The 27386-nt window shown below is 35.4% G+C and overlaps 1 protein-coding gene across 4 annotated transcripts in view; it reads left to right on the top strand.

Annotated features, from left to right (window-relative positions):
* Window positions 1-3398: 3398 nt before the first annotated feature.
* pex1 (peroxisomal biogenesis factor 1) overlaps window positions 3399-27386 on the top strand; it is a 71377-nt gene continuing 47389 nt past the window's right edge. For 3 of the 4 annotated variants that reach the window (XM_061931096.1, XM_061931097.1, XM_061931100.1), the window contains exons 1-9: window positions 3399-3906; window positions 3980-4115; window positions 7179-7313; window positions 7376-7531; window positions 12275-12379; window positions 12442-12590; window positions 21258-21407; window positions 21467-21550; window positions 23628-23742. In XM_061931096.1, the coding sequence (XP_061787080.1) occupies window positions 7256-7313; window positions 7376-7531; window positions 12275-12379; window positions 12442-12590; window positions 21258-21407; window positions 21467-21550; window positions 23628-23742 (817 nt within the window). In that variant the 5' untranslated portion in view covers window positions 3399-3906; window positions 3980-4115; window positions 7179-7255. Of the gene's footprint in view, window positions 3907-3979; window positions 4116-7178; window positions 7314-7375; window positions 7532-12274; window positions 12380-12441; window positions 12591-15934; window positions 16128-21257; window positions 21408-21466; window positions 21551-23627; window positions 23743-27386 lie in introns of those variants that run through there. The other variant, XM_061931098.1, reaches the window with a different exon arrangement.

Genomic DNA, 27386 nt, shown 5'->3' with positions numbered 1-27386 from the left:
CGGAAAAACTTTTTTTTAATTTTTTTAATAAAAATGTGTAAAAAAATTAAATTAAAAAAATTCCCAGTCCACAATCATCCACAACACGTTCTCTTAGATTTCCATGTTATGATACATGTTCACATTATTTATTGACTGTATCTAAAAAAGATAAAAATATATTTTTATTTAAATGAAGATATGAAATAATCCTAAATGAAATACAACGACTTGGTTTATATTATTGTATATACCAGGGCAGGGGTCACCAACGCGGTGCCCGCGGTCATCAGGTAGCCCGTAAGGTCCAGATGAGTCACCCGCTGGCCTGTTCTAAAAATAGCTCAAAGAGCAGCACTTACCAGTGAGCTGCCTCTATTTTTTAAATTGTATTTATTTACTAGCAAGCTGGTCTCGCTTTGCTCGACATTTTTAATTCTAAAAGAGACAAAACTCAAATAGAATTTGAAAATATTTTAAAGACTTGGTCTTCACTTGGAATAAGCGGTAGAAAATGGATGGATGGATGGGTCTTCACTTGTTTAAATAAATTCATTTATTTTTTACTTTGCTTCTTATTACTTTTAGAAATACAATTTTAGAGAAAAAATACAACCTTAAAAATGATTTTAGGATTTTTAAACAAATATACCTTTTTACCTTTTAAATTTCTTCTTCTTCTTTCCTGACAATTTAAGTCAATGTTCAAGTAAATTTTTTTATTTTTTATTGTAAAGAATAATAAATATTTTAGCTTCTGGGTTTTCGACGAAGAATATTTGTGAAATATTTCTTCAAACTTACTATGATTAAAATTCAAAAAAATTATTCTGGCAAATCTAGAAAATCTGTAGAATCAAATTTAAATCTTATTTCAAAGTATTTTGAATTTCTGTTAAAATTTTTGTTCTGGAAAATCTAGAAGAAATACTGATTTGTCTTTGTTAGAAATGTAGCTTGGTCCAATTTGTTAAATATTCTAACAAAGTGCAGATTGGATTTTAACCAATTTAAAACATGTCATCAAAATTCTAAAATGTATCTTAATCAGGAAAAATAACTAATGATGTTCCATAAATTCTTTTTTTAATTTTTTCAAAAAGATTCAAATTAGCTAGTTTTTCTCCTTTTTGTCGGTTGAATTTTGAATTTTAAAGAGTCGAAATTGAAGATAAACTATGTTTCAAAATTATTATTTTTTTTCGTGTTTTCTCCTCTTTTAAACCGTTCAATTAAGTGTTTTTTTTCATAATTTATTCTCTACAAAAAACCTTCCGTAAAAGGGAAAAAAAATGTACGACGGAATGACAGACCCAAATACCCATTTTTCTTATATATATAAATTTATTTATTTAGCTATTCTTGTTTAAATCACACTTACGTGTAACTTACAAATGACAATATATTTATTTATTTAAGTGTGTATCAAACTGGTAGCCCTTCGCATTAATCAGTACCCAAGAAGTAGTTTTTGGTTTCAAAAAGGTTGGTGACCCCTGTACTAGGGCATACAATCAGTGTCAGTTGAGTCGGTCCATAGGTTGCCTGTAGGGATTTTTAATGTCCAGCAGATGTCAGTGTTTAGTGACACAGTATCGACACAGTATCAATACAGTTTTGCAATGTGTCGAAACGCTTCATGACGCCTCATCAACCCATCACTAATACAGTATTCCAGGCATTCGCTGCCTGTTTCTTTGCTCACTAACCGAGTTCCTTAGCATTGTTTTCGCTCTGGAAATGAGGCAAATCTCATTAAATCTTTTTATTTTTCCCCCTGAACCAATTATGACAGCCATTGTGGCAATAATTCATTCTGCGTGTTCACGACATATGAGCAACTTGTTAAAGTTAAAAAAAAAAAACGCAACTTAAAGACAGAGTCCTAAATATGCTATTTCGACCCATGATGCATTGCGTTTCCACGTCACACTTTCAAGCCCGATATTTTTCACAATCACTAAGTTTCAGTAATAACTTTTTTTTTTAATTGGTGTCTCGTCAATGCAATCCAAGAGAAGCAACCCACAATTTGCAGTCATGTTTTTTGTTATGATAGAATATACCTTCAATGACTGCTAACGCTAATTATCCAAATCATTATTATTAGCCAACAACACCCAAAGCGCATGCGCGTGCATGTTACGTGCGTACGTAGTGACGTCATTACGTTCTGGAACCCGGAGGACATATACTGTGTGAAGTACATTGGTAAGTTAGCACCCTTTAGACATCTGTAGAAATGTTGCAAACAGCCCCTTTAATCACACACACAAGCATAAAACCATGTCAACATATGTATTGTGTTGTGTAATGTACTTAAATGGATAGAAAACAGCAAAATATATAGGATGAGCAAGCTAACAAAGCTAGCTTACTATGCTAATGTTTATTTCATTGAAAAAAGAAAAAGCATGACTATTTTGGCCATTAAATGATATCAGTCGACAAATGACACGCCACAAATCAAATATAATTATTGCTACTCAACAATCCATACCGATGATGCTTTATTTCGCATAAGAATGGAGCGGATAAAAACGTTTTTTTAGTGTGTCACTGAACTAGCTTGACTGCTAACATAGACAATGCTCCCCCCTGCTGTCCAAAATAGGAAGTGCACCTCACTGTGTATTCCTTCAATTGCACTTAAACAATTGTCTTTAATATATTCTTAATAAATTTAACTAAACAACACCCACGTAGTCGTTTAATCCAATATGCTGCTTTGGGCTGAGCCAATCAGTGGCCACGATACTGAATAGTACCACTGCTCCTGTAGTGTTGGTATTTGTAGTTTATTTAGCAACCATTTGTATGGTTAAAATGATAATTAACGCAAATAAATACCTAAATATATGATTATAACTAGAGATGTCAGATATTATCGGTCAATAAATGCTTTAAAATGTAATATCGGAAATTATCGGTATCGTTTTTTTTATTATCGGTATCGTTTTTTTTAAATTTTTTTATTTATTAAATCAACATAAAATACACAAGATACACTTACAATTAGTGCACCAACCCCAAAAAATCTTCCTCCCCCATTTACACTCATTCACACAAAAGGGTTGTTTCTTTCTGTTATTAATATTCTGGTTCCTACAATATATATCAATACAGTCTGCAAGGGATACAGTCCGTAAGCACACATGATTGTGCGTGCTGCTGGTCCACTAATAGTACTAACCTTTAACAGTTAATTTTACTCATTACTAGTTTCTATGTAACTGTTTTTATATTGTTTTACTTTCTTTTTTATTCAAGAAAATGTTTTTAATTTATTTATCTTATTTATTTTATTTTATTATTTTTTAACCATACGTAGTTGTCCAAAAATAGGCATAATAATGTGTTAATTCCACGACTGTATATATCGGTATCGGTAATTAAAGAGTTGGACAATATCGGATATCGGCAAAAAGCCATTATCGGACATCCCTAATTATAACAAATTCCAACAAAAAAAATGCAGTAAAAAAATCATCAGATGAGAAATGAAAGATCATGGTATCGAATCAATATCGATGCCCTTAGTATCAACACTATCGATAGTTGAATAGCTCCGCCCACCCATATTGTTGTTGTCTTCAAATAATGTAACTAGTTTTCTTCGTACAAGACACACGCGGAGTGATATCGAACTGTATTGGACTTCCGATGTCCGAATGTATGCGTTGTTCACACACGTGGTCTACCTGCTGAGGGTTGCCGTAGCGCGCATGCGCCAGAGCGGACGTTCCAGGGCGGCACGACTTCCGTCAACAAGGCGCCGGGCGGCGACACGGATGGACTCCAAACTCCCGCCAGATCGTTGTGAACTAAAGCTCACTCGCACGACGCAACAGACGTGTCGATGACGTCACCAAAGCCCTGTCGGGACGGCGCGACGAGACGCGGCCACACTCCCGGTTTCCCCCTCCGGTAAGCTCTGCGACACAATATAGCACTTTTGTTTTCACATCAAGTTTATTTAATACATCACAATATTTGACAGCGAGAAGGGGCGGGACCAGCTTCTTCCGGTGCTCACACCGCCCCCACCTTGGTTACCATGGTAACAAGGCAGCCAGTTGATGGGCAGGTGTGGACCCGGTGGATGTAAAGGCGGAACGATGACGGTACTCAGTCAGGTATCGTGGATTTTTATTCATCATTTACTTTAATTGAACAGACAAATAATATATATTCACAATGTATGGAGGTTCATTTGTGTCTATTACAAAAACTTATTTTGTAACTTATTGTTTTATTTTTCCAAATTCTGCTGACAATTTCATTGAATAAGTTAACATTTGTGTTTAAAAAATGAGTTTGTTAGAATACAGTCTTTTAAAATTCAGTGCATGAATATTTGTTGCTTCAAAACTCAACACTCACTTCCAGTAAATTAAGACTGACGCAACTGAATTTTTTTGTACACTAAAATTTTATATACTTAATTTTTGTACACTGAATTTTATACATACATTTTTTTTGGAACCTGAATATTTAAACACAAATTTTGCTGACACATTTTTATTCAATTAAATTGTCAGCATAATTCAATGTAACACTGAATTTTTATACACTTATTTTCTTTACACAGAATTTTTATGCATTGATTTTATTTTACAATGACTTGTTTTTACTCTGACTTTTTATACACTTTTTTTTACGCTGACATTTTAGACACTGAATTTTTACACACTGAATTTTTAAACACAAATTTTACTCACACCTTTTGATTCAATGAATTTGTCAGTATAATTTGATGTTTAAAAATATTTTTTACACACTGAATTTTTAAACACTGAAGTTTTTTTACACAGGTTTGATTGACTTTTTGTTCACAATTTGTTTTTATACACTGACTTTTTTTTACACTGACTCCTTTATACAATTTTTTTTTACACAGAATTTTAATTTCAGCTGAATTTTTACACTGAATTTTTAAACAGAAATTTTACTCACACCTTTTGATTCAATGAATTTGTCAGTATAATTTGATGTTTAAAAATATTTTTTACACACTGAATTTTTAAACACTGAAGTTTTTTTACACAGGTTTGATTGACTTTTTGTTCACAATTTGTTTTTATACACTGACTTTTTTTTACACTGACTCCTTAATACAATTTTTTTTTACACAGAATTTTAATTTCAGCTGAATTTTTACACTGAATTTTTAAACAGAAATTTTGCTCACACATTTTCATTCAATGAATTTGTCAGCATAATTTGATGTTTAAAAAAAAATTTTTACCCACTGAATATTTATACACTGAATTTTATGCTGAATTTTTAACACTGACTTTATACAATTAATTTTTTTTACACAGAATTTTTTTTTCAGCTGAATTTTTTACACCAGTTTTTACACGCAATATTTTTTGCACACTGAATATTTAAACACACATTTTGCTCACACATTTTGATTCAATTAATTTGTCAGCATAATTTGATGTTTAAAAAATATTTTTTACACAGATTTTTTATACATTGATTCTTATGCTGACTTTTTATACACTATTTTTTTAATACACTGAAGTTTTTTTACACTGAACATTTTTTACGCTGAATTTTTATACACAGACTTTTTATAAAATAAACATTTTTTACACTGAATTTTTTTTACACATTGAATTTTTTACACCAATTTTTACACACAATATTTTTTGCAGACTGAATTTTTAAACACATTTAGCTCACACATTTTGATTCAATGAATTTGTCAGCATAATTTGATGTTTAAAAAATATTTTTTACACTGAATTTTTTTACACAGATTTTTTTACATTGAGTTTTATGTTGACTTTTTATACACTATTTTTTTAATACACTGAAGTTTTTTACACTGACATTTTTTTACGCTGAATTTTTATACACTGACTTTATACAATTAATTTTTTTTACACCGAATTTTTTTTTCCAGCTGAATTTTTTACACTAATTTTTACACACAATAGTTTTGCACACTGAATTTTTTAACACACCTTTTGCCCACACATTTTGATTCCATGAATTTGTCAGCATAATCTGATGTTTAAAAACATTTTTATACACTGAAGTTTTTTACACAGATTTTTTTATACATTGATTTTTATGCTGACTTTTTATACACTATTTTTTTAATACACTGAAGTTTTTTTACACTAAACATTTTTTACTCTGACTTTTTATACACTGACTTTTTATACAATTAATTTTTTTTACACATTTCATTTTTTACACACAATATTTTTGCACACTGAATTTTTTAACACAAATTTTGCTCCCACATTTTGATTCAATGAATTTGTCAGCATAATTTGATGTTTAAAAAATATTTTTTACACACTTAATTATTTTTACACTGATTTTTTATACATTAATTCTTATGCTGACTTTTTATACACTATTTTTTTTAATACACTGAAGTTTTTTACGCTGAATTTTTATACACTGACTTTGTACAAATAATTATTTTTACACTGAATTTTTTTTCAGCTGAATTTTTACACACTGAATTTTTTTACACCAATTTTTACACACAATATTTTTTGCAGACTGAATTTTTAAACACAAATTTTGCTCACATTTTGATTCCATGAATTTGTCAGCATAATCTGATGTTTAAAACATTTTTATACACTGAAGTTTTTTTACACAGATTTTTTTATACATTAATTTTTATGCTGACTTTTTATACACTATTTTTTCAATACACTGAACATTTTTTACATTGAATTTTTATACACTGACTTTTTATACAGCGCATTTTTTTTCACACTGAATTTTTTTCAGCTGAACTTTTACACACTGAATTTTTTACACCAATTTTTACACACACTATTTTTTGCAGACTGAATTTTTAAACACAAATTTTGCTCACACGTTTGTATTTAAATAAATTGTTAGCTTAATTTAGTGTTACAAAAAAATGAATTGGCAAAAGTCAAATGCAAAATATTCAGTGTCCAACAAAATAATAATTTAAAATCATGAATACAATGTGAGAATTTAGGTTTCACCTTAATAAATTGACTTAAGTATGACAAATTATATAATATTAGTTATTAGGTTATCAATAATTTAAAATGGTATTTCTTTAACTTTAGGAAGATTTGGATAAGTAATAAATGATGTCCCTGTTTTCCCCATGAGTACTTTTGTGAAGTGGTTTTTGGAAAGCTGGTCTTGGTAAAAGTGGTGTGTTTGTTTGACTTGTTGGCCAGGTGCTTGCTCAGGCCACGTCACGTCCACTCCGCTTCCCCTCTGCCTCTCTGGCCCATCCAGGTCGCCCCCTGTAGACATGTCCAAGAGGTTGATCCAGAACCTCGCCAAGGCCATCTCCAAAAATGTGGACCACTGTGAGTATCCTGCGGTGTTCGCCGGCTGCTGCGCGCTAACCTAACCTGTCCTGTCTGTCAAGTCAACAAAACGGAGGTGGAGTGCCTCATTCGGGAGTTCCACTCCTTGCTGGGCCAGCCCAACAGCGCCGGGAAAAGCGACAACTTGGACGAAAGAAAGTTCAAAGGCATTCTGAAGAACGACTTTGGACTCATCAACGACACCATCATGGAGAGAGGTACGTGAGGTCTACGTGGAACGGGTGCCAGCTAGTGTGGCCGTACGATGGATAGTATGTTGTGTCAACTTATTTTATTCTTTTTTAATTGTTTAACTGTATTTATTACAGTCTTATCTGTAACTATTGGCATTTGTATGACATTGTTTACCCTTCTCCTTTCAATTGGATTCATCCAATAATTCCACTTACATTTGAATTCTCTTGCTTTGATTAATCGCTTATTGAGTGTAACTCCTCCTCATTTATGAAATCTCTACCGCATAAAAGAAGGTCAAACAAGTTGAATGGAAAGTCAAAGAAAGCAAAAGGTAAATGGAAGGTAAGAGAAGCGAATTGAAGTTAAAAGAAGGTGAACACAAGTAAGTGAAAGTTGAATGGAAGGTAATGGTAGTAAATAAAAGAAAGTATTAGAATGTAAATAAAAGGCATAAGAAGGAATATAGAAGGTAAAAGAAGTAAAAGGTCAAAAAAGATAGAAGGTAAATAGAAGGTACAAGTAATAAAAGGTAAAATAAGGTAAATGAAAGGTGCATTTACAGTAAAATAAGTTAAATAGAAGGTAAATCAAATGTAAAATAAGGTGAATATAAGGTACATAAAAGGTAAAAGAAGTTCAATAGAAGGTAAAAAGGTAAATATAAAGTAAAATGTCAAAGAAGGTAAATATAAAGTAATTGAAAGGTATAAGACGTTAATTGGAAGCTAAAAGAAAGTAAATAAAGATAAAACAAGGAATTTAGAAGGTAAAAGATGGTCAAAGAAGGTAAAATTGAAGATAAAATAAGGTAAATAAAATGTAAAAAAAATGAATATAGTAGGTAAATAAAAGGTAAAAAAAGGAATATACAAGGTAAAAGATTGTCAAAGAAGTTAAATAAAAGGTTGAAAAGGTTCTAGAAAGTAAATAAAAGTAAAAGAAGGAATAAAATAAGTAAAAGATGAATAGAAGATTTAAAAAGTTCAATGGACGGTTAAAGTAGAAAAAAAAAGGTACAAGAAGGTAATTGGGAAGAAAATAAAAGGTAAAACAGGGAATATAGAAAGTAAAAAAAAAAGTAGATCATAAAAAAAAAGAAGACGTATAAAAGGTAAAAGAAGCAAATAAAAGGTAAAATAAATTAAATAGTGAATTTACGGTAAATAAAAGGTAAAAGAAGGAATATAGAGGGTAAAATGAGTTAAACAGAAGGTAAATAAAACGTAAAAGAAGGTAAACGTAGTTAAATAGAAGGTAAATATAAGGTAAGTAAAAGGTAAAAGAAGCTAAATAGAAGGTAAGAAGTGAATAAAAGTTAAAAGGAGGAATAAAGAAGGTAAAACAAGATAAAGGATGGTCAAAGAAGGTAAAAAAAATAAAATAGAAGATAAAACAAAGTAAGACAGTCAAAGAAGGTAAATGGAAGGTAAGATAAGTGAATTGAAGATAAAAGAAGATGAACACAAGTAATTGGAAGGTATCAGAAGGTAAATAAAAGTAAAAGAAGGAATAAAAGAAGGTAAAATAAGTAAAAGGTCAAAAAGATGAATAAAAGATTTAAAACATTTCAATAAACGGAAAAAGTAGTAAATAAAAGATACAAGAAGGTAATTAGGAAGTAAACAAAAGGTACAGGTAATATAAAAAGTAAAAAATATGTATAAAAGGTAAGAAGCAAATAAAAGGTCAATGGTGAATTTACTGTAAATTAAAGGTAAAATAAGTCATATAGAAGGTAAAAATGAGTTAAACAGAAAGTAAATAAAACGTCAGAGAAGGTAAAAAAAAAGGTAAAAGTAGTTAAATAGAAGGTAAAAAGTGAATACAAGTTAAAAGAAGGAATATAGAAAGTAAAAGACGGTCAAAGAAGGTAAAAGAAGGAATACAGAAGCTAAAAATGAATTTTAACTGAATGTAAATAAAACCTAAAAGAAAAACAAAAGGTAAAAGTAGTTAATTAGAAGGTAAATAAAAGGTACAATGAGTTAAATAGAAAGTAAGAAGTACAAGTTTAAAGAAGGAATGTAGAAGGTAAAAGACGGTCAAAGAAGGTAAATAAAAGATAAAACAAGGAATATAGAAGGTAAAAAATGGGTTAAATAGAAGGTAAATTAAACGTAAAAAAGAAGGTAAAAGTAGTGAGTTAGTAGGTAAAAGGGTAAATAAAAGGTAGAAGTAGTTAAATATAAGATAAAAAGTGAATACAAGTTAAAAGAAGGAATATAGAAGGTAAAAGATGGTCAAAGAAGGTAAATAAAAGATAAAAGAAGGAACATCCATCCATCCATCTTCCGCTTATCCGAGGTCGGGTCGCGGGGGCAGCAGCCTAAGCAGGGAAGCCCAGACTTCCCTCTCCCCAGCCACCTCGTCCAGCTCCTCCCGGGGATCTCGAGGCATTCTCAGGCCAGCCGTGAGAGATATAAAAGGTGAAAAATAAGTTAAATAGAAGGTAAATTAAACGTAAAAGTAATGAAATAGTAGGTAAAATAGAGGGGTAAATAGAAGGTAAGTAAAAGGTCAAAAAAGTTAAATAGAAGGTAAAAAGTGAATATATGTTAAAAGGAGTTTAGAAGGTAAAATAAATGAATAAAATGTAAAACAAGGTAAATAAAAGGAAAGTTAAAAAGAAGGTAAAGGTAGTAAATAAAAGAAGGTCATTAGAATGTAAATAGAAGGTATAAGAAGGAATATAGAAGGTAAAATAAGTAAAAATATAAATAGAAGGTAAAATAAGGTATATAGAAGGTAAAAGTAATAAAAGGTAAAAGAAGGTAAATAAAAGGTACATTTACAGTAAATAAAGGTAAAAGGATTTGTGCCCAAACAACACGTAACCATCAAAATTATTCAGCGGACCGAACTCAATATAGGTTAGACATGGGCTTATTTGGTATAGCCTATAGGTAACGTAGACTAATTCGTTTAACATATCCAACCGTATGTCTACTTACTTTTTTTTTTGTTAGCACTATGCAGGAATAAAATGGCATCTACAGTGCCAGGATTCAGGCGAGAGCGCCTGGCCTCTAAAATGCGCCCTGCTGCGCTCACTTGCGCCACTTGTTGCTGGGACGCATAGGATTCTCTTGGCAAGGTGTTGTAGTCGTGGGAATGATTGTCCTTGTTTCCCCCAAAAGGAAAGTAGATTTTCCTCTGCTGATCCGTCGAGATGCAAGTTTGTAGAGGAATAATCCTCTACTTCATCAACAAGCACAGGTGTATCCTCCTCCCATTCTGTGAAGTCAATCCTTTTCTTTTTCGGTGATGCACCATCAGCTCCACCTAAAGGACCGATAAAATCTATACGTTTTTCCTATGTGGGTAACAACATTTAACTATGTATATATATTTCCGAATTGGTTCAACCGCCCGAATCTATTTACAATCTATTTTTTTCGTCATGTCACCCGCCCGACCCGCGAATTATCCGCGGACTCCGCGGTTGTGTCCGCAAACCGTGCATCTCTAGTGTATATATATGTGTATATATGTATATATATATGTGTATATATATGTGTATATATATATATATATATGTATGTGTATATATATGTGTATATATATATATATATATGTATGTGTGTATATATATGTGTATATATGTATGTATATATATATATATATATATATATATATATATGTATGTGTGTATATATATGTGTATATATGTATGTATATATATATATATATATATATATATATATGTATATATATATATATATGTATATATATATATATATATATGTATATATATATATATATATATGTATATGTATATATATATATATATATATGTATATATATATATATATATATATGTATATATATGTATATATATATATATATATATATATATATGTATATATATGTGTGTATATATATGTACGTATGTATATTTTAGTATTTTAGTATTTCACTGACGTTAACTGTAATTATGCTATTGTTAGCATGTTGGCATAGTACTGTTAGTATGCTTTTTTTAGGTAATTTATTAGGTATACTCAGTTTGTTTATATTTTAGTATTTCACTGTTAACTGTAAGCATGCTATTGTTAGCATGTTGGCATCGTACTGTTAGCATGCTAGCTTTTTTTTATTTATTTTTTTTAGCTACTTTGGCTGTCATACTTTATTTGACGCTATCTGGCCATCACTCAAACAAAATGTATACCGAAATTGCATCTATTGTCTAGTTCTTTGAAAAAGTATATATATTGTACTGGTTTTGAAGGCGAACACTATCACAATGGCAGCCGCATCCTTTGATTTGTCAGTGGAAAAAGTTTTTGGCACCCCTGCCTTAAAACCTCTTAAGGCCCAAGCTGTTTGTTTACATGCTTTTTTTTTTAATTTCTCTTTGCTATTTGGGCTTATTGGACCCTAATTAGAATAAAAACTAAAAATCATCTTTTGATATGATGTACTTAGTCCATAAGTACACAAACGTGTACTTCATGTTTAGTGACATGCTAATTCTTATTTTTACACTTTTTTTTTCCCGAATTCCATTGAATGTTATACTCTTCTGACACCACCAGATGGCAGTATAAGTGTCCACACAAGCGGCCATAAGACCCCAATTCAGTAGTGTACACAATTTTGGAAATAAGAGCTAAAAAGTGCTGTCCACGCATGTGGCCACTAGGCCTTTAGAGGTTTTAATGCAAGTAATAGAGTTGCACCTTTGAGACCGTGAAGAAGGATTTAAACTGTCCAAAGTTGTTGTTTTGGTGCATTATTGATGTGAGGACTATGTTTTCCAGTCTTCAGGTCATTTGACAAAGACAATGACGGCTGTATCAACGTCAAAGAGTGGGTGGAGGGCCTGTGCGTCTTCCTCCGTGGGTCCTTGGATGAGAAAATCAAATGTGAGTTTGAAAAAGAATTAGCAGCCAATTAGCTACCGGGCTAACGGCGCCTTTTCTCGCAGACTGCTTCCGTGTGTACGACCTGAGCGGCGACGAACACATCTCCAGAGAGGAGATGCTGCTGATGACCAGGAACTGCCTGCGACTGCATGGAGAGGAGGACCCCTTTGACGGGATCAAAGACCTGGTGGAGATCACACTCAAGAGGATGGTGAGAGGGAAGCAACACAACACAACACAACACAGCAAGTATGAGCTAACAACATGTGCACGCACAGGACCACGACAACGACGACAAACTGTCTTTTGACGACTATGAGAAATCGGTAAAAGAGTTCAACATAGTGCTCGAGGCTTTTGGGACCTGCCTTCCCAACGCCTTGGTAACAACCAGCTCATTCTGCAACTCTTTGATTTAGGCCAACCATTCCTAACACTTCCACTTCTCTTTCTCCCCAAATGTCTAGAGGATTGAAGAATTTGAGCAGCGTGTGTTTCAGGAAAAGTCAGACCAGAGATGACTTTCACACTCAACTATTTAATTTTTAATTAGTATGGTTAAATGTGGAAATAAAAGTTGTGTAAGAAACATCGAATGGTTATTTTGAACAAAATAATGTTAGGTGTCATTTGCGTGGAGTGAAATGACTAAATTCCACAAACACACAAAAAAGTTTTTACTCACACCCAACAAGTGAAAAACAAGTATCCAGTAAAAATAGTTAAAAGTGGTAAAGGAATGGCTAAATCAGGCTAGAATGAAGGTTTTAGAATGACCTTCCCAAAGTCCTGACTTAAACGTGTGGACAATGCTGAAGGAACAAGTCCATGTCAGAAAAGCAACACATTTAGCTGAAGTGCACCAATTTAGTCAAGAGGAGTGGTCAAAAATTCAAGCAGAAGCTTGTGGATGGCTACCAAAAGTGCCTTATTGCAGTGAAACTTGCCAAGGGACATGTAAGCAAATATTAACATTGCTGTATGTATACTTTTGACCCAGCACATTTGCTCACATTTTCAGTAGACCCATAATAAATTCATAAAAGAAGCAAACTTCACAATTAAGAAAAATTATTTACAGATATAAAAACAAATATATGTATGTGTATATACTGTACATGTGTACAGGTAAAAGCCAGTAAATTAGAATATTTTGAAAAACTTGATTTATTTCAGTAATTGCATTCAAAAGGTGTAACTTGTACATTATATTTATTCATTGCACACAGACTGATGCATTCAAATGTTTATTTCATTTAATTTTGATGATTTGAAGTGGCAACAAATGAAAATCCAAAATTCCGTGTGTCACAAAATTAGAATATTACTTAAGGCTAATACAAAAAAGGGATTTTTAGAAATGTTGGCCAACTGAAAAGTATGAAAATGAAAAATATGAGCATGTACAATACTCAATACTTGGTTGGAGCTCCTTTTGCCTCAATTACTGCGTTAATGCGGCGTGGCATGGAGTCGATGAGTTTCTGGCACTGCTCAGGTGTTATTATGAGAGCCCAGGTTGCTCTGATAGTGGCCTTCAACTCTTCTGCGTTTTTGGGTCTGGCATTCTGCATCTTCCTTTTCACAATACCCCACAGATTTTCTATGGGGCTAAGGTCAGGGGAGTTGGCGGGCCAATTTAGAACAGAAATACCATGGTCCGTAAACCAGGCACGGGTAGATTTTGTGCTGTGTGCAGGCGCCAAGTCCTGTTGGAACTTGAAATCTCCATCTCCATAGAGCAGGTCAGCAGCAGGAAGCATGAAGTGCTCTAAAACTTGCTGGTAGACGGCTGCGTTGACCCTGGATCTCAGGAAACAGAGTGGACCGACACCAGCAGATGACATGGCACCCCAAACCATCACCCAACCATGCAAATTTTGCATTTCCTTTGGAAATCGAGGTCCCAGAGTCTGGAGGAAGACAGGAGAGGCACAGGATCCACGTTGCCTGAAGTCTAGTGTAAAGTTTCCACCATCAGTGATGGTTTGGGGTGCCATGTCATCTGCTGGTGTCGGTCCACTCTGTTTCCTGAGATCCAGGGTCAACGCAGCCGTCTACCAGCAAGTTTTAGAGCACTTCATGCTTCCTGCTGCTGACCTGCTCTATGGAGATGGAGATTTCAAGTTCCAACAGGACTTGGCGCCTGCACACAGCGCAAAATCTACCCGTGCCTGGTTTACGGACCATGGTATTTCTCTTCTAAATTGGCCCGCCAACTCCCCTGACCTTAGCCCCATAGAAAATCTGTGGGGTATTGTGAAAAGGAAGATGCAGAATGCCAGACCCAAAAACGCAGAAGAGTTGAAGGCCACTATCAGAGCAACCTGGGCTCTCATAACACCTGAGCAGTGCCAGAAACTCATCGACTCCATGCCACGCCGCATTAACGCAGTAATTGAGGCAAAAGGAGCTCCAACCAAGTATTGAGTATTGTACATGCTCATATTTTTCATTTTCATACTTTTCAGTTGGCCAACATTTCTAAAAATCCCTTTTTTGTATTAGCCTTAAGTAATATTCTAATTTTGTGACACACGGAATTTTGGATTTTCATTTGTTGCCACTTCAAGTCATCAAAATTAAATGAAATAAACATTTGAATGCATCAGTCTGTGTGCAATGAATAAATATAATGTACAAGTTACACCTTTTGAATGCAATTACTGAAATAAATCAAGTTTTTCAAAATATTCTAATTTACTGGCTTTTACCTGTATATACTGTATGTGTGTATATATTTGTGTGTATCTGTATAAATATATGTATGTGTATATAGTTATATATTTATATGTATATGTATATTTTATTCAATTAAAAAAAAAGATTCGCAAGTAAAAAAAAGTATTCAATTAAAAAACGATTTGCAAGTATAAAAAAAAAATTCTGCAAATGGTCTAAAAGAAGTCCATCCATCCATCCATTTCCTACCGCTTGTAAAGAGTGGAATATTAATGCCAAAAGTTTTAACTGAGAATTTTTTTTTTTTAACTTGCGAATTGTTTTTTTATTTGCAGAATTTTTTATGTACTTACGAATGTATTTTTTACATGTAGGACATTGTTTTTTTAATATTGAATCTTTTTTTTTCCATTGAATTTTTTTTTTAATCTTGCGAATTGTTTTTACTTGCAGAAAAAAAGTTTTTTCTTCACTTGCAAACAGTTTTTAATTGAAGTTGGGCGTGAGTAAAAACATGAATGTGTGTTTGTGGAGTTCTGGCAGTATTTCACTCCATTCCATTCCACTCACTCCACGTATTACAACCATTTAATTGAGATGACATTTATTGCAGCTATTGCCTGATGTTTTACAAATATTTTTACAGAAAGAACATTTTGCTTATTGACTTGTTGGTCGCTGTTTTATTCCAGTTTGCAGCGTTCGAACGACAGTTTGTTTACTTTCCCCGCCATGTTTCTTAAAACTCTTTCCTCGTTGTTTGCCTTTCAAAATAAAAGCTACTTGCTTCCGAATTGCGGCGGTGATGCGTACTCTAAGCTTATTTTAATTGTATTTTGAAAAGCAAGCAAACGGCGCATCCGTTTAGCAAATCGCTGTCAGAGAACATCGATTGACTCCGAGTTTGTGACACATGTAGCAACAATATCGACGTACACAAGTCCAATGGGAGCCAAATATGTTTAGCAGTCGCGGCATTCAACCCGTTACAATTGTGTTTAACAACACGAAAAACTGCTTCCTTCATCTTTCGTCGAAGTTCATTTCCCACCTTTCCCTGAACGAGGTAAGCTCGCTTGGGTTAGCCGTCGTGACGAGCTAGCTAAAGTTAGCAAAACATTTCACTTGCTTTCAACCCACAAACACTTGTTTTGTCACTCTACTTAAAGTTCCACTTTAGCCAATTTATTAAAAACAACGCAGTGTCACTGTTATATTTCCAGGTCTGTTTTGGCAGTGCGAGCATGTAATTAGTGAATCAACATATATTATATTTGTAATATCTGGTGAACATACACTATATTGCCTAAAGTATTTGGCCACCTGCCTTGACTCACATATGACCCATTCCTAACCCATAGGGTTCAATATGACCTTTAACAGCTATTACAGCGTCAACTCTTCTGGGAAGGCTGTCCACAAGGAGTGTGTTTATAGTAATTTTCAACCATTCTTCCAAAAGCGCATTGGCGAGGTCACACACTGATGGCCTGGCTCTCAGTCTCCGTTCTAATTCATCCCAAAGGTGTTCTATTGGGTTCAGGTCAGGACTCTGTGCAGGCCAGTCAAGTTCATCCACACCAGACTCTGTCATCCACGTCTTTATGGACCTTGCTTTTGTGCACTGGTGCACAGTCATGTTGGAAGGGGCCCGCTCCAAATTGTTCCCACAAGGTTGGGAGTAGGGATTTCCCGATCCGATATTTGGATCGGATCGGCTGCCGATATTTGCCAAAAATTGCGTATCGGCAAGGCATGGGAAAATGCCGATCCAGATCCAGTTTTAAAAAAAACTCTGGTCCGTGTTTTCCAACGCACCGATTTAAATAATGCATTCCACTTTTCTGCTGCTCCGTAATTTCCGTTCCGCATTTTCCAGCACACCTTCAACACATCCACATGTCTGTGAATTCTCAAGCAGTTGCTTTTAGCTGCTGGCATTACACGGCAGGCTGTTCTCACTCTTTCCTGTGTCTCCCTCTCACAGACAGCAAGTGCACCTTCTTACACACGTCACATACTGTCACGTCATACGTCACATACGTATACGTCCTCCCCGAGCAGAGAGGTAGCAGCATGGCTAACGTTAGCTGTGATGCAAGCGCAGCCGTGCGAGCAACGCTCCCTCTAAGGTGCTCGCTCGCCTGTGCAATTGTGCACTGTTTAAGCGTCCTCTGCGCATAGCAAATCTTTGCCACGCACAAAATGTAATAAAAAAATAAGCGCATAACAATTTTCGACACACAGACACGACAGAAAACAGTTTTCGTCATCATTGTTCAAATATTGTGACGTCTGTCGAGACGCTTATCTCCATTCGGTGCCACACGCCCTCACCATCAAAATGCTGAGGCAAAAATTTCCACATCAACACCGTATGAAAAAAATTAGTGATTTTTTTAGTTGTGATTTCCTTCTCTGCATGAAAGTTTAAAAGTAGCATATATTAATGCAGTATGAAGAAGAATGTTTTAATATAGACATGCAAGCCTTGAAAGAAAATGTTGAAAATCAAGACTACATTTCCTGCAAATGGGTGCATTTCTACCCTATATTTTAACTTTAGATTTATTCTCATATCAAACTCTTTTGGCTGTCTTTTTGACACTTACATCCGGCGCCCCCCTCCACACCCTGGATTATAAATAATGTAAATAATTCAATGTGATTATCTTGTGTGATGACTGTATTATGATGATAGTATATATCTGATAGTATATATCTGTATCATGAATCAATTTATGTGGACCCCGACTTAAACAAGTTGAAAAACTTATTGGGGTGTTACCATTTAGTGGTCAATTGTACGGAATATGTACTTCACTGTGCAACCTACTAATAAAAGTCTCAATCAATCAATCAAAACACATAGAATCATCATACTGCTGTGATTATATGCATCAAGTGTTCATTCAAGGCTGAGGCAAAATATCGAGATATATATTGTGTATCGCAATATGGCCTTAAAATATCGCAATATTAAAAAAAGTCCATATCGCCCAGCCCTAGTTCAATGATGCCATTTCTGTTTGTCATGTATAATTTTGTCTATTTTGTGTTTATCCTTGAATAAACAGGTCAGTTTCTTGTTACCAACCATTGTGTATTATTCAAACTCCCCTAATTCAGCTGGCTAGTTGTTATCAAGAGTACTAAAACTCTTTTCAACATGATTCTGACAACTAAGTAGGGTAAATAACTTTAAACTTTAATACATGCTCGGATAGGCCAGTATCGGTCAGTATCGGTATCGGTCAGTATCGGTATCGGATCGGAAATGCAAAAACAATATCGGTATCGGATCGGAAGTGCAAAAACCTGGATCGGGACATCCCTAGATGGGAGCATGGAATTGTCCAACATATTTTAGTTCCCAACTCTTGAAAAACAACCCCACACCATAATTCCTCCTCCACCAAATTTCACACTCGGCACAATGCAGTCCGAAATGTATCGTTCTCCTTGCCTCCTCCAAACACAGACTGGTCCATCAGATTGCCAGATGGAAAAGCGTGATTCATCACTCCAGTGAACGCGTCTTCACTGCTCTAGAGTCCAGTGGAGACGTGCTTTACACCACTGCATCCCACGCTTTGCATTGGACTTGGTCATGTATGCCTTAGACCAGGGGTCGGGAACCTTTTTGGCTGAGAGAGCCATGAAAGCCAAATATTTTAAAATGTATTTCCGTGAGAGCAATATAATATTTTTTAACACTGAATACAACTAGATGCGTGCATTTTTAAGTAAGATCAACATTTTTAGAGTATAATAAGTCTGTTATTCTTTTTAATAACATTGTTATTCTGAAGCTAACCAATGATAAATAAAATACTTCTTACCATTAATGCGACTTCTTGAACAGGTGCGGTAAAAAACAGATGGATGGATTAAAATGCATGAGAATGTTGTATATTTTGAACGTTATTTTTAACACTGTGATTAACAGCTGAATTATTCATTACTTATTGTGTTAAGCAATGCCAGCTAAGATTTATCTGAGAGTAGGGATGTCCTGATCCAGGTTTTTGCACTTCCGATCCGATACTGTTTTTGCATTTCCGATCCGATACCGATACTGGCCTATCCGAGCATGTATTAAAGTTTAAAGTTATTTAGCCTACTTAGTTGTCAGAATCATGTTGAAAAGGGTTTTAGTGCTCTTGATAACAACTAGCCAGCTGAATTAGGGGAGTTTGAATAATACACAATGGTTGGTAACAAGAAACTGACCTGTTTATTCAAGGATAAACACAAAATAGACAAAATGATACATGACAAACAGAAATGGCATCATTGAACTAGGGCTGGGCGATATGGCCTTTTTTTAATATTGCGATATTTTAAGGCCATATTGCGATACACGATATATATCTCGATATTTTGCCTTAGCCTTGAATGAACACTTGATGCATATAATCACAGCAGTATGATGATTCTATGTGTTTTGATTGATTGATTGAGACTTTTATTAGTAGGTTGCACAGTGAAGTACATATTTCGTACAATTGACCACTAAATGGTAACACCCCAATAAGTTTTTCAACTTGTTTAAGTCGGGGTCCACTTAAATTGATTCATGATACAGATATATACTATCAGATATATACTATCATCATAATACAGTCATCACACAAGATAATCACATTGAATTATTTACATTATTTATAATCCAGGGTGTGGAGGGGGGCGCCGGATGTAAGTGTCAAAAAGACAGCCAAAAGAGTTTGATATGAGAATAAATCTAAAGTTAAAATATAGGGTAGAAATGCACCCATTTGCAGGAAATGTAGTCTTGATTTTCAAAATGTTCTTTCAAGGCTTGCATGTCTACATTAAAACATTCTTCTTCATACTGCATTAATATATGCTACTTTTAAACTTTCATGCAGAGAAGGAAATCACAACTAAAAATATCACTAATTTTTTCATACGCTGTTGATCTGGAAATTTTTGCCTCGGCATTTTGATGGTGTGGACGTGTGGCACCGAATGGAGATAAGCGTCTCGACACACCTTACAATATTTGAACAATGATGACGAAAACTGTTTTCTCTGTCGTGTCCATGTGTCGAAAATTGTTATGCGCTTATTTTTTTATTTAATTTTGTGCGTGGCATATAATTGCTATGCGCAGAGGACGTTTGAGCAGTGCGCAATTGCACAGGCGCGCACCTTAGAGGGAGCGTTGGTCACACGGCTGCGCTAGCATCACAGCTAACGCTAGCCATGCTGCTATCTCTCTGCTCGGGGAGGACGTATACGTATGTGACGTATGACGTGACAGTATGTGACGTGTGTAAGAAGGTGCGCTTGCTGTCTGTGAGAGGGAGACACAGGAAAGAGTGAGAAGAGCCTGTCGTGTAATGCCAGCAGCTAAAAGCAACTGCGTGAGAATTCACAGACCTGTGGATGTGTTGAAGGTGGGCTGGAAAATGCGGAACGGAATATGGGAGCAGCAGAAAAGTGGAATGTATTATTTAAATCGGTGCGTTGGAAAACACGGACCGACATTTTTTTTAAAACTGGATCTGGATCGGCATTTTCCCATGCCTTGCCTATACGCAATTTTTGGCAAATATCGGCAGCCGATCCGATCCGAATATCGGATCGGGACATCCCTATCTGAGAGCCAGATGCAGTCATCAAAAGAGCCACAGGTTCCCTACCCCTGGCTTAGAGACAGCTGATCGGCCATGGAAACCCATTCCTTGAAGCTCTCTGCGTATTGTACGTGGGCTAATTGGAAGGTCACATGAAGTTTGGAGCTCCGTAGCAACTGACTGTGCAGAAAGTCTTTGCACTATGCTGACCTCTCTGTCAGTTTATGTGGCCTACCACTTGGTGGCTGAGTTGCTGTTGTTTCCAAACTCTTCCCTTTTCTTATAATAAAGTTGAATTTGGAATATTTAGGAGCGAGGAAATTTGACGACTGGATTTGTTGCACAGGTGGCATCCTATGACAGTTCCACGCTGGAAATCACTGAGAGCGGCCCATTCTTTCACAAATGTTTGTAGAAACAGTCTCCATGCCTGAGTGCTTGATTTTATACACCTGTGGCATCATTTGGATGGGTTGCCAAATACTTTTGGCAATATAGTGTTTGTATGTGGTAGTTCCCTTACTTATGCTGACTGGTTAGATAAGTTACTGCAGTGACACCAATCCGTGAAAAACAATGCACTTGTGTCATAGAATCAAGCCTTGGAGTTGTCCAGCACTCATGGACCTCCAGTGTTCCTCAGCTGGACTCTCAACCGAAGCTCCTCCTCCAGCGGTGACGCCCATCGTGTGGAGATCTGCAGGCATCTGGGAGAGAAGCTGGGCCTGCGGGATGGAGAAGAAGTAAGGGTCTGGTCCTTTTGAATGAGCTGCCAGGTACTCAACAAAGTTGCATTTTGCAGGGCTTCTTGAGACCATGTCAGCAGGTCTCGTCAGTACATCAAGTCTTTGTGGAGCCTCTGTCGTCGGATGACTGGGAGATCTTGGTATGTCGTTTTAAATGCTCATGCTCACTCACAGTATAGCATTTACATTTATTGGCCGATATTATCGGACACATCTAATTTCAATGGTTGAAATCTGCGCTTTTGAGTGTTATAGGAGTTATTACAATAATCTACGTCACAGCAGCTCAGACCAGGAATCAAACCAGAGTGGGCAGGGTTTATTTTCAGAGCAGCTAACCCGAAACGCATGTGTCAGGAACAGATGCGGAAGGTAATTTTTACAACAAATTTCTGCATAAAAGTGATAATACAGTTGTTCTCAAATGGGGGTACTTGAAGGTATGCCAAGGGGTACGTGAGATTTTTTAAAAATATTCTAAAAATAACAATTCAATAATCCTTTATAAATATATTTATTGAATAATACTTCAACAAAATATGAATGTAAGTTCATAAACTCAGTGAAGCTCAGATTTCTCAAAAAATGCAACAATGCAATATACAGTGTTGACAGCTAGATTTTTTGTGGACGTGTTCCATAAATATTGATGTTAAAATTTTCTTTTTTTGTGAAGAAATGTTTATGAATCCAGATGGATCTTGTTGCGTTTTGGACCAGTTGTTCCTCCCAGGGAATTCAAGTCACAAGTCGCTCCCAAGCTCTTTACGACACTTAAAGCTGAGTTGAAAAACCACCAGAGACAGAATAGGTATTTTGTAATATATTTGCAAAGCTTTGCAGATATACATTGAGACCAGTCCAGCATAGAACATTCAATTGCGCCGCTAAGATGGTCTGCTCCCCCCGACCAAACCCTCTCCCCTCTTAAGTCCCTGGCAGTCATGTCTCTCTAGCCAAAACAAATGCCCATTATCACTCTTTCTAACATTCCAAAGCTTCAAGGTTAACACACACAGTTTACTTGCAGACAAAAAGAAAGAGAACAAATGGAAAAACATGAGCTGTTTTCAAATATGACTATGAAATAAAAGAAGTAACACTTAAATTCGGATATATGTAAATATCTGCCTCCGACAATCTCTATTACAATCCCCAAAGAGGGCATTTTAAGTTGATGATTACTTCTGTGTAGAAATCTTTATTTATAATTGAATCACGTCTTTATTTTTCAACAAGTTTTTAGTTATTTTTATATCTTTTTTTCCAAATAGTTCAAGAAAGTCCACTACAAATGAGCAATATTTTGCACTGTTATACAAATTAATAAATCAGAAACTGATGACATAGTGCTGTATTTTACTTCTTTACCTCTTTTTTTTCAACCAAAAATGCTTTGCTCTGATTAGGGGGTACTTGAATTAAAACAATGTTCACAGGGGGTACATCACTGAAAAAAGGTTGAGAACCACTGTGATAATATATCATAATGTAGGTGTTTATTACCCTATGTATTCATATTTTGCTGTTCGTTACATTTTTGGTGTGTTTTGCTTGATTGTAAAAGATGTCCATCGGGGAGCTGGCCTGAGAAGTAAAAGAGGAGCGACGTTCATATGTTGATGGATAATATTTTATTGATTCCTTCAGGAGAGTGCCCTCAGGAAAATTACAATTCCAGCAGCAGTGTACAGAATTGAGATGGAATTTAAAAAGTAAATAATGGGGGTATAAATGGAAATGAAATAGAAAATATAACAATAAGAATGAAAATAAAAAGCAATAATAGGAATACAAATATAACAGTAAAAATAAGAATACAACAAGAGAAACTAGGCAGTACTGATAATGTTGTAAATATTATTGTTCATATTTAATATTGTAAATCCCACTTGCTTCATTTTCTTGTACATTTTGGGTGTCCCATTGAGTTAAAAACTTTAAAATTCCATTCCGTTTTTTTGAGTTTGTCTGTCATAACTTTTTTAGAACTCTTTAGGACGTTGTGACTTTTGGTATTAGTGTTCCTGGAAAAAAAGGGACCCAATCACACATACTGTACAGCAGATTTTTACAGCTAAATGTGTATATATCATTTATACACACATACACATTGGCCCCTCCACTCTTTCTCTCAATGTGGCCCCCGAGTCAAAATATTTGCTCTGCTTTATGGTCTTGCATCGTTATGATTTTCTCTGCATGACACCTTTTTAGGAGCTCCACAGCGGCGCGCTCGAGGAGCATCTTTTGGATCAGATTAGAGTCGTTTTCCAACGTGCCGTCTTCCCCGTATGGGTGGACAACCACACAGTCATCTTCATCCAGATAGGTAAGAGTGGAACCTCTTAAGTTAAACACAATCCCATCCCTATATGTGGACATTTTACATTTGATTTCATCATTACTGTTGCTATATGCTTGTGTTTTTGTTTTTTAGTCTGTGTATTGTATTGTGCTGTTGTGTCAACATGTTTTTATGTTGGAAATTAGTATCCTTGCTGTATACTGGCACATTCTGCCCCTTTTAAATAAATAAACCTTTAGTAAAAGTGGTTAGAGTGTCCGCCCTGAGATTGGTAGGTTGTGAGTTCAAACCCCAACCGAGTCATACCAAAGACTATAGAAATGGAAGCCATTAACTCCCTTCTTGGCACTCAGCATCAAGGGTTGGAATTGGGGGTTAAATCACCAAAAATGATTCCCGGGCGCGGCCACCGCTGCTGCTCACTGCTCCCCTCACCGCCCAGGGGGTGAACAAGGGGATGGGTCAAATGCAGAGTACACATTTCACCACACCTAGTGTGTGGGTGACAATCATTGGTACTTTTAACTTTAAACAAAAAATAATGCTGGTTAAGATCTGGAACCTATTTAAAAAAAAACATCTGTTCCAGTGTCAAACCTTTACTTCCTTTTTTTTTTTTTTTTTTTTTTTTTTTTTAATTTTACTGGCTATTTTTTAAAGTTACATGTTCTTAGCTTTTAAAGGGGAATTGCACTCTTTTTGGAATTTTGTCTATCATTCACAATCCTTATGTAAGACCAGAACACGTTTTTCTTTTTTCATGCATTCTAACTCGTAAATAAATGCTAGCAAAAGTCAGCTAACAATGGAGCCAATGGTAATCGCTCGTTTTTTACTTTTACGCGCTCTAAAAAACCCCATCCAAAAACCTCCATCAGTGTTTTGAATACATGCTGTAAGTACATATGTAATGTAGTAACATTTATAATAACATGTGATATTTACATATTTTTGGTATTTTATGCATACGGTGGCGTATTCATTTCACAGACACATCACAACATTCACTTTTCCTTTCAACAAGAACTACTACTAATCATGGCAGACTTCATGAGAGAAGACAATAACTACTTTGGGTCAAATTATGATCCATAAAGGTAGTTTATGGATAGTTAGTTTGAATATGAGGAAGACACTGTTAGGTTCAAACACTGATGACATCTATTAAACAGACAAGAAGCAAGAAATTAAACAGAGACAGAATTCAATTTAGCTCATTGAGGAGAAACGTCTGGTCTTCCACCACGCTCTGACGAAAAAGGTCCACGCCTCTTTTATTTGGATATTCCCTGATAACATAACAACAGCTGTTTCTAAGGGGAAAGTGGTCGTAAACAGCCGTTGTTTTCGGTCATAAAACAGTTCAAAGAAAAGATGCCTGGAGCTTGCGTCAGGTCCTGCTTCCTCTCCGCTTTGTAGATCTCGGGTCAAGACAAAAGACAAGATCAAAGAAACCGACACCTTCATGTCGCTTCCTATCCTACACAGTGGAGTTTTACAAGCCTTTTGATTGGTAAGATCAAAGACCGCTTTTGATTGCTCGCCGGGAACTCATTGAAACAAAGTTTTGTGATACAATTATTCTGACAGATGCGATACAAGTTTTAGAAGCTAAGTGATAAACAGATCCAGCAAATAGCGGTATTGCTAAGTGCTAACTGAGATCGGTAGGTCATGAGTTCAAACCCCGGCCGAGTCATACCAAAGACTATAAAAATGGGACCCATTACCTCCCTGCTTGGCACTCAGCATCAAGGGTTGGAATTGGGGGTTAAATCACCAGAAAAGATTCCCGGGCGCGGCCACCGCTGCTGCTCACTGCTCCCCTCACCTCCCAGGGGGTGATCAAGGGTGATGGGTCAAATGCAGAGAATAATTTCGCCACACCTAGTGTGTGTGTGACAATCATGGGTACTTTAACTTTAATAAGTTGGATGTCAAAGTTGACCAACTTCTCGGTTTAGGTCCACAACCTTCTATTATCCAGGTGAGGTAGATGAGGCATGATTTATAATCTACAATTAACTTTCACCAACTCAGCAGCAGCTCAATATGGCAGCATAAGCTAGTTAGCTAATTGTGATCGTGACGCTGCTAAAAAAAATGATAATTGGCGTCAACGCTTATCACAATATCGCTAATACTTGGTTAATATTCAGGTCACAAGATGTAAATGGAATATTGTTGGTGTATTTTGGATGTTTTTTTAGAGGGCTTTACAGGCGGAATAGAGTATAATTAGTTGCATTGGTAACCACCTCGTACTTGCCGTATTTTATGACTTAGAATGCATTAAAAAAAGAAAAACATATGTTCTTGTCTTACTTAAGAATTGTGAATAACGGGCAAAATTCCCCAAAAAGTGCAGTTCCGCTTCAATATAGGTACTAGGGTTGTACGGTATACTGGTATTAGTAAAGTACCGCAATACTAATGAATCATAAACAGTAGGGATGTCCGATAATGGCTTTTTGCCAATATCCGATATTCCGATATTGTCCAACTCTTTAATTACCGATACCGATATCAACCGATACCGATATCAACCGATATATACAGTCGTGGAATTAACACATTATTATGCCTAATTTGGACAACCAGGTATGGTGAAGATAAGGTACTTTTTAAAAAAATTAATAAAATAAGATAAATAAATTAAAAACATTTTCTTGAATAAAAAAAAAAAGTAAAACAATATAAAAACAGTTACATAGAAACTAGTAATTAATGAAAATGAGTAAAATGAAGTGTTAAAGGTTAGTACTATTAGTGGACCAGCAGCACGCACAATCATGTGTGCTTACGGACTGTATCCCTTGCAGACTGTATTGATATATATTGATATATAATGTAGGAACTAGAATATTAATAACAGAAAGAAACAACCCTTTTGTGTGAATGAGTGTGAATGGGGGAGGGAGTTTTTTTGGGTTGGTGCACTAATTGTAAGTGTATCTTGTGTTTTTTATGTTGATTTAATAAACAAAAATAAATAAATAAAAAGGATACCGATAATAATAAAAAAACGATGCCGATAATTTACGATATTACATTTTAACGCATTTATCGGCCGATAATATCGGCAGGCCGATATTATCGGACATCTCTAATAAACAGTACTATACCGCTTCTAAAAAGTACCGGTTCTTTCTTTTTTTTTAATGCCGTGGCATTGCTAGTTTTACAAGCAGAGGAGCATGTTTGGCAGCGCACAATCACAGAGTACCTACAAGGAGACACAGCGTGTCGACAGAAAAGGGAGATTGGACACATATTGCCTTAAAAACTAATGATAAAGGTGAAGCTTTAACACTGAAATGCAGTTGGCAGTGCTGTAGCTACTTCTAAATCACTAATCCTCGCCTCCGTGGCGACAAATAAAGTACAATTCTTACAAGTATCATTATCACTGCAGGATGAGGAATAGCTAAACATGCTTCACTACACACCATAGGAGGATACAATAGCTCACCGGTGTCACCGCTAACAAAAGCTAGTGCGCCTGAATGTAAACAAATGCCATGGGTTTATCTACACCTGACAACTACTTGGTATCGGATTGATACCTAAATGTGTGGTATCATCCAAAACTAATGTGAAGTATCAAACAACAGAAGAATAAGTGATTATTGCATTTTAACAGAAGTGTAGATAGAACATGTTGAAAC

This window comes from Nerophis lumbriciformis, linkage group LG37, assembly GCF_033978685.3.
Source record: "Nerophis lumbriciformis linkage group LG37, RoL_Nlum_v2.1, whole genome shotgun sequence".
NCBI classification, from domain to species: Eukaryota; Metazoa; Chordata; class Actinopteri; order Syngnathiformes; family Syngnathidae; genus Nerophis; species Nerophis lumbriciformis.
The sequence above is the reverse complement of the archived record's forward strand: the minus strand, read 5'-3'. Positions and strand labels throughout refer to the sequence as shown.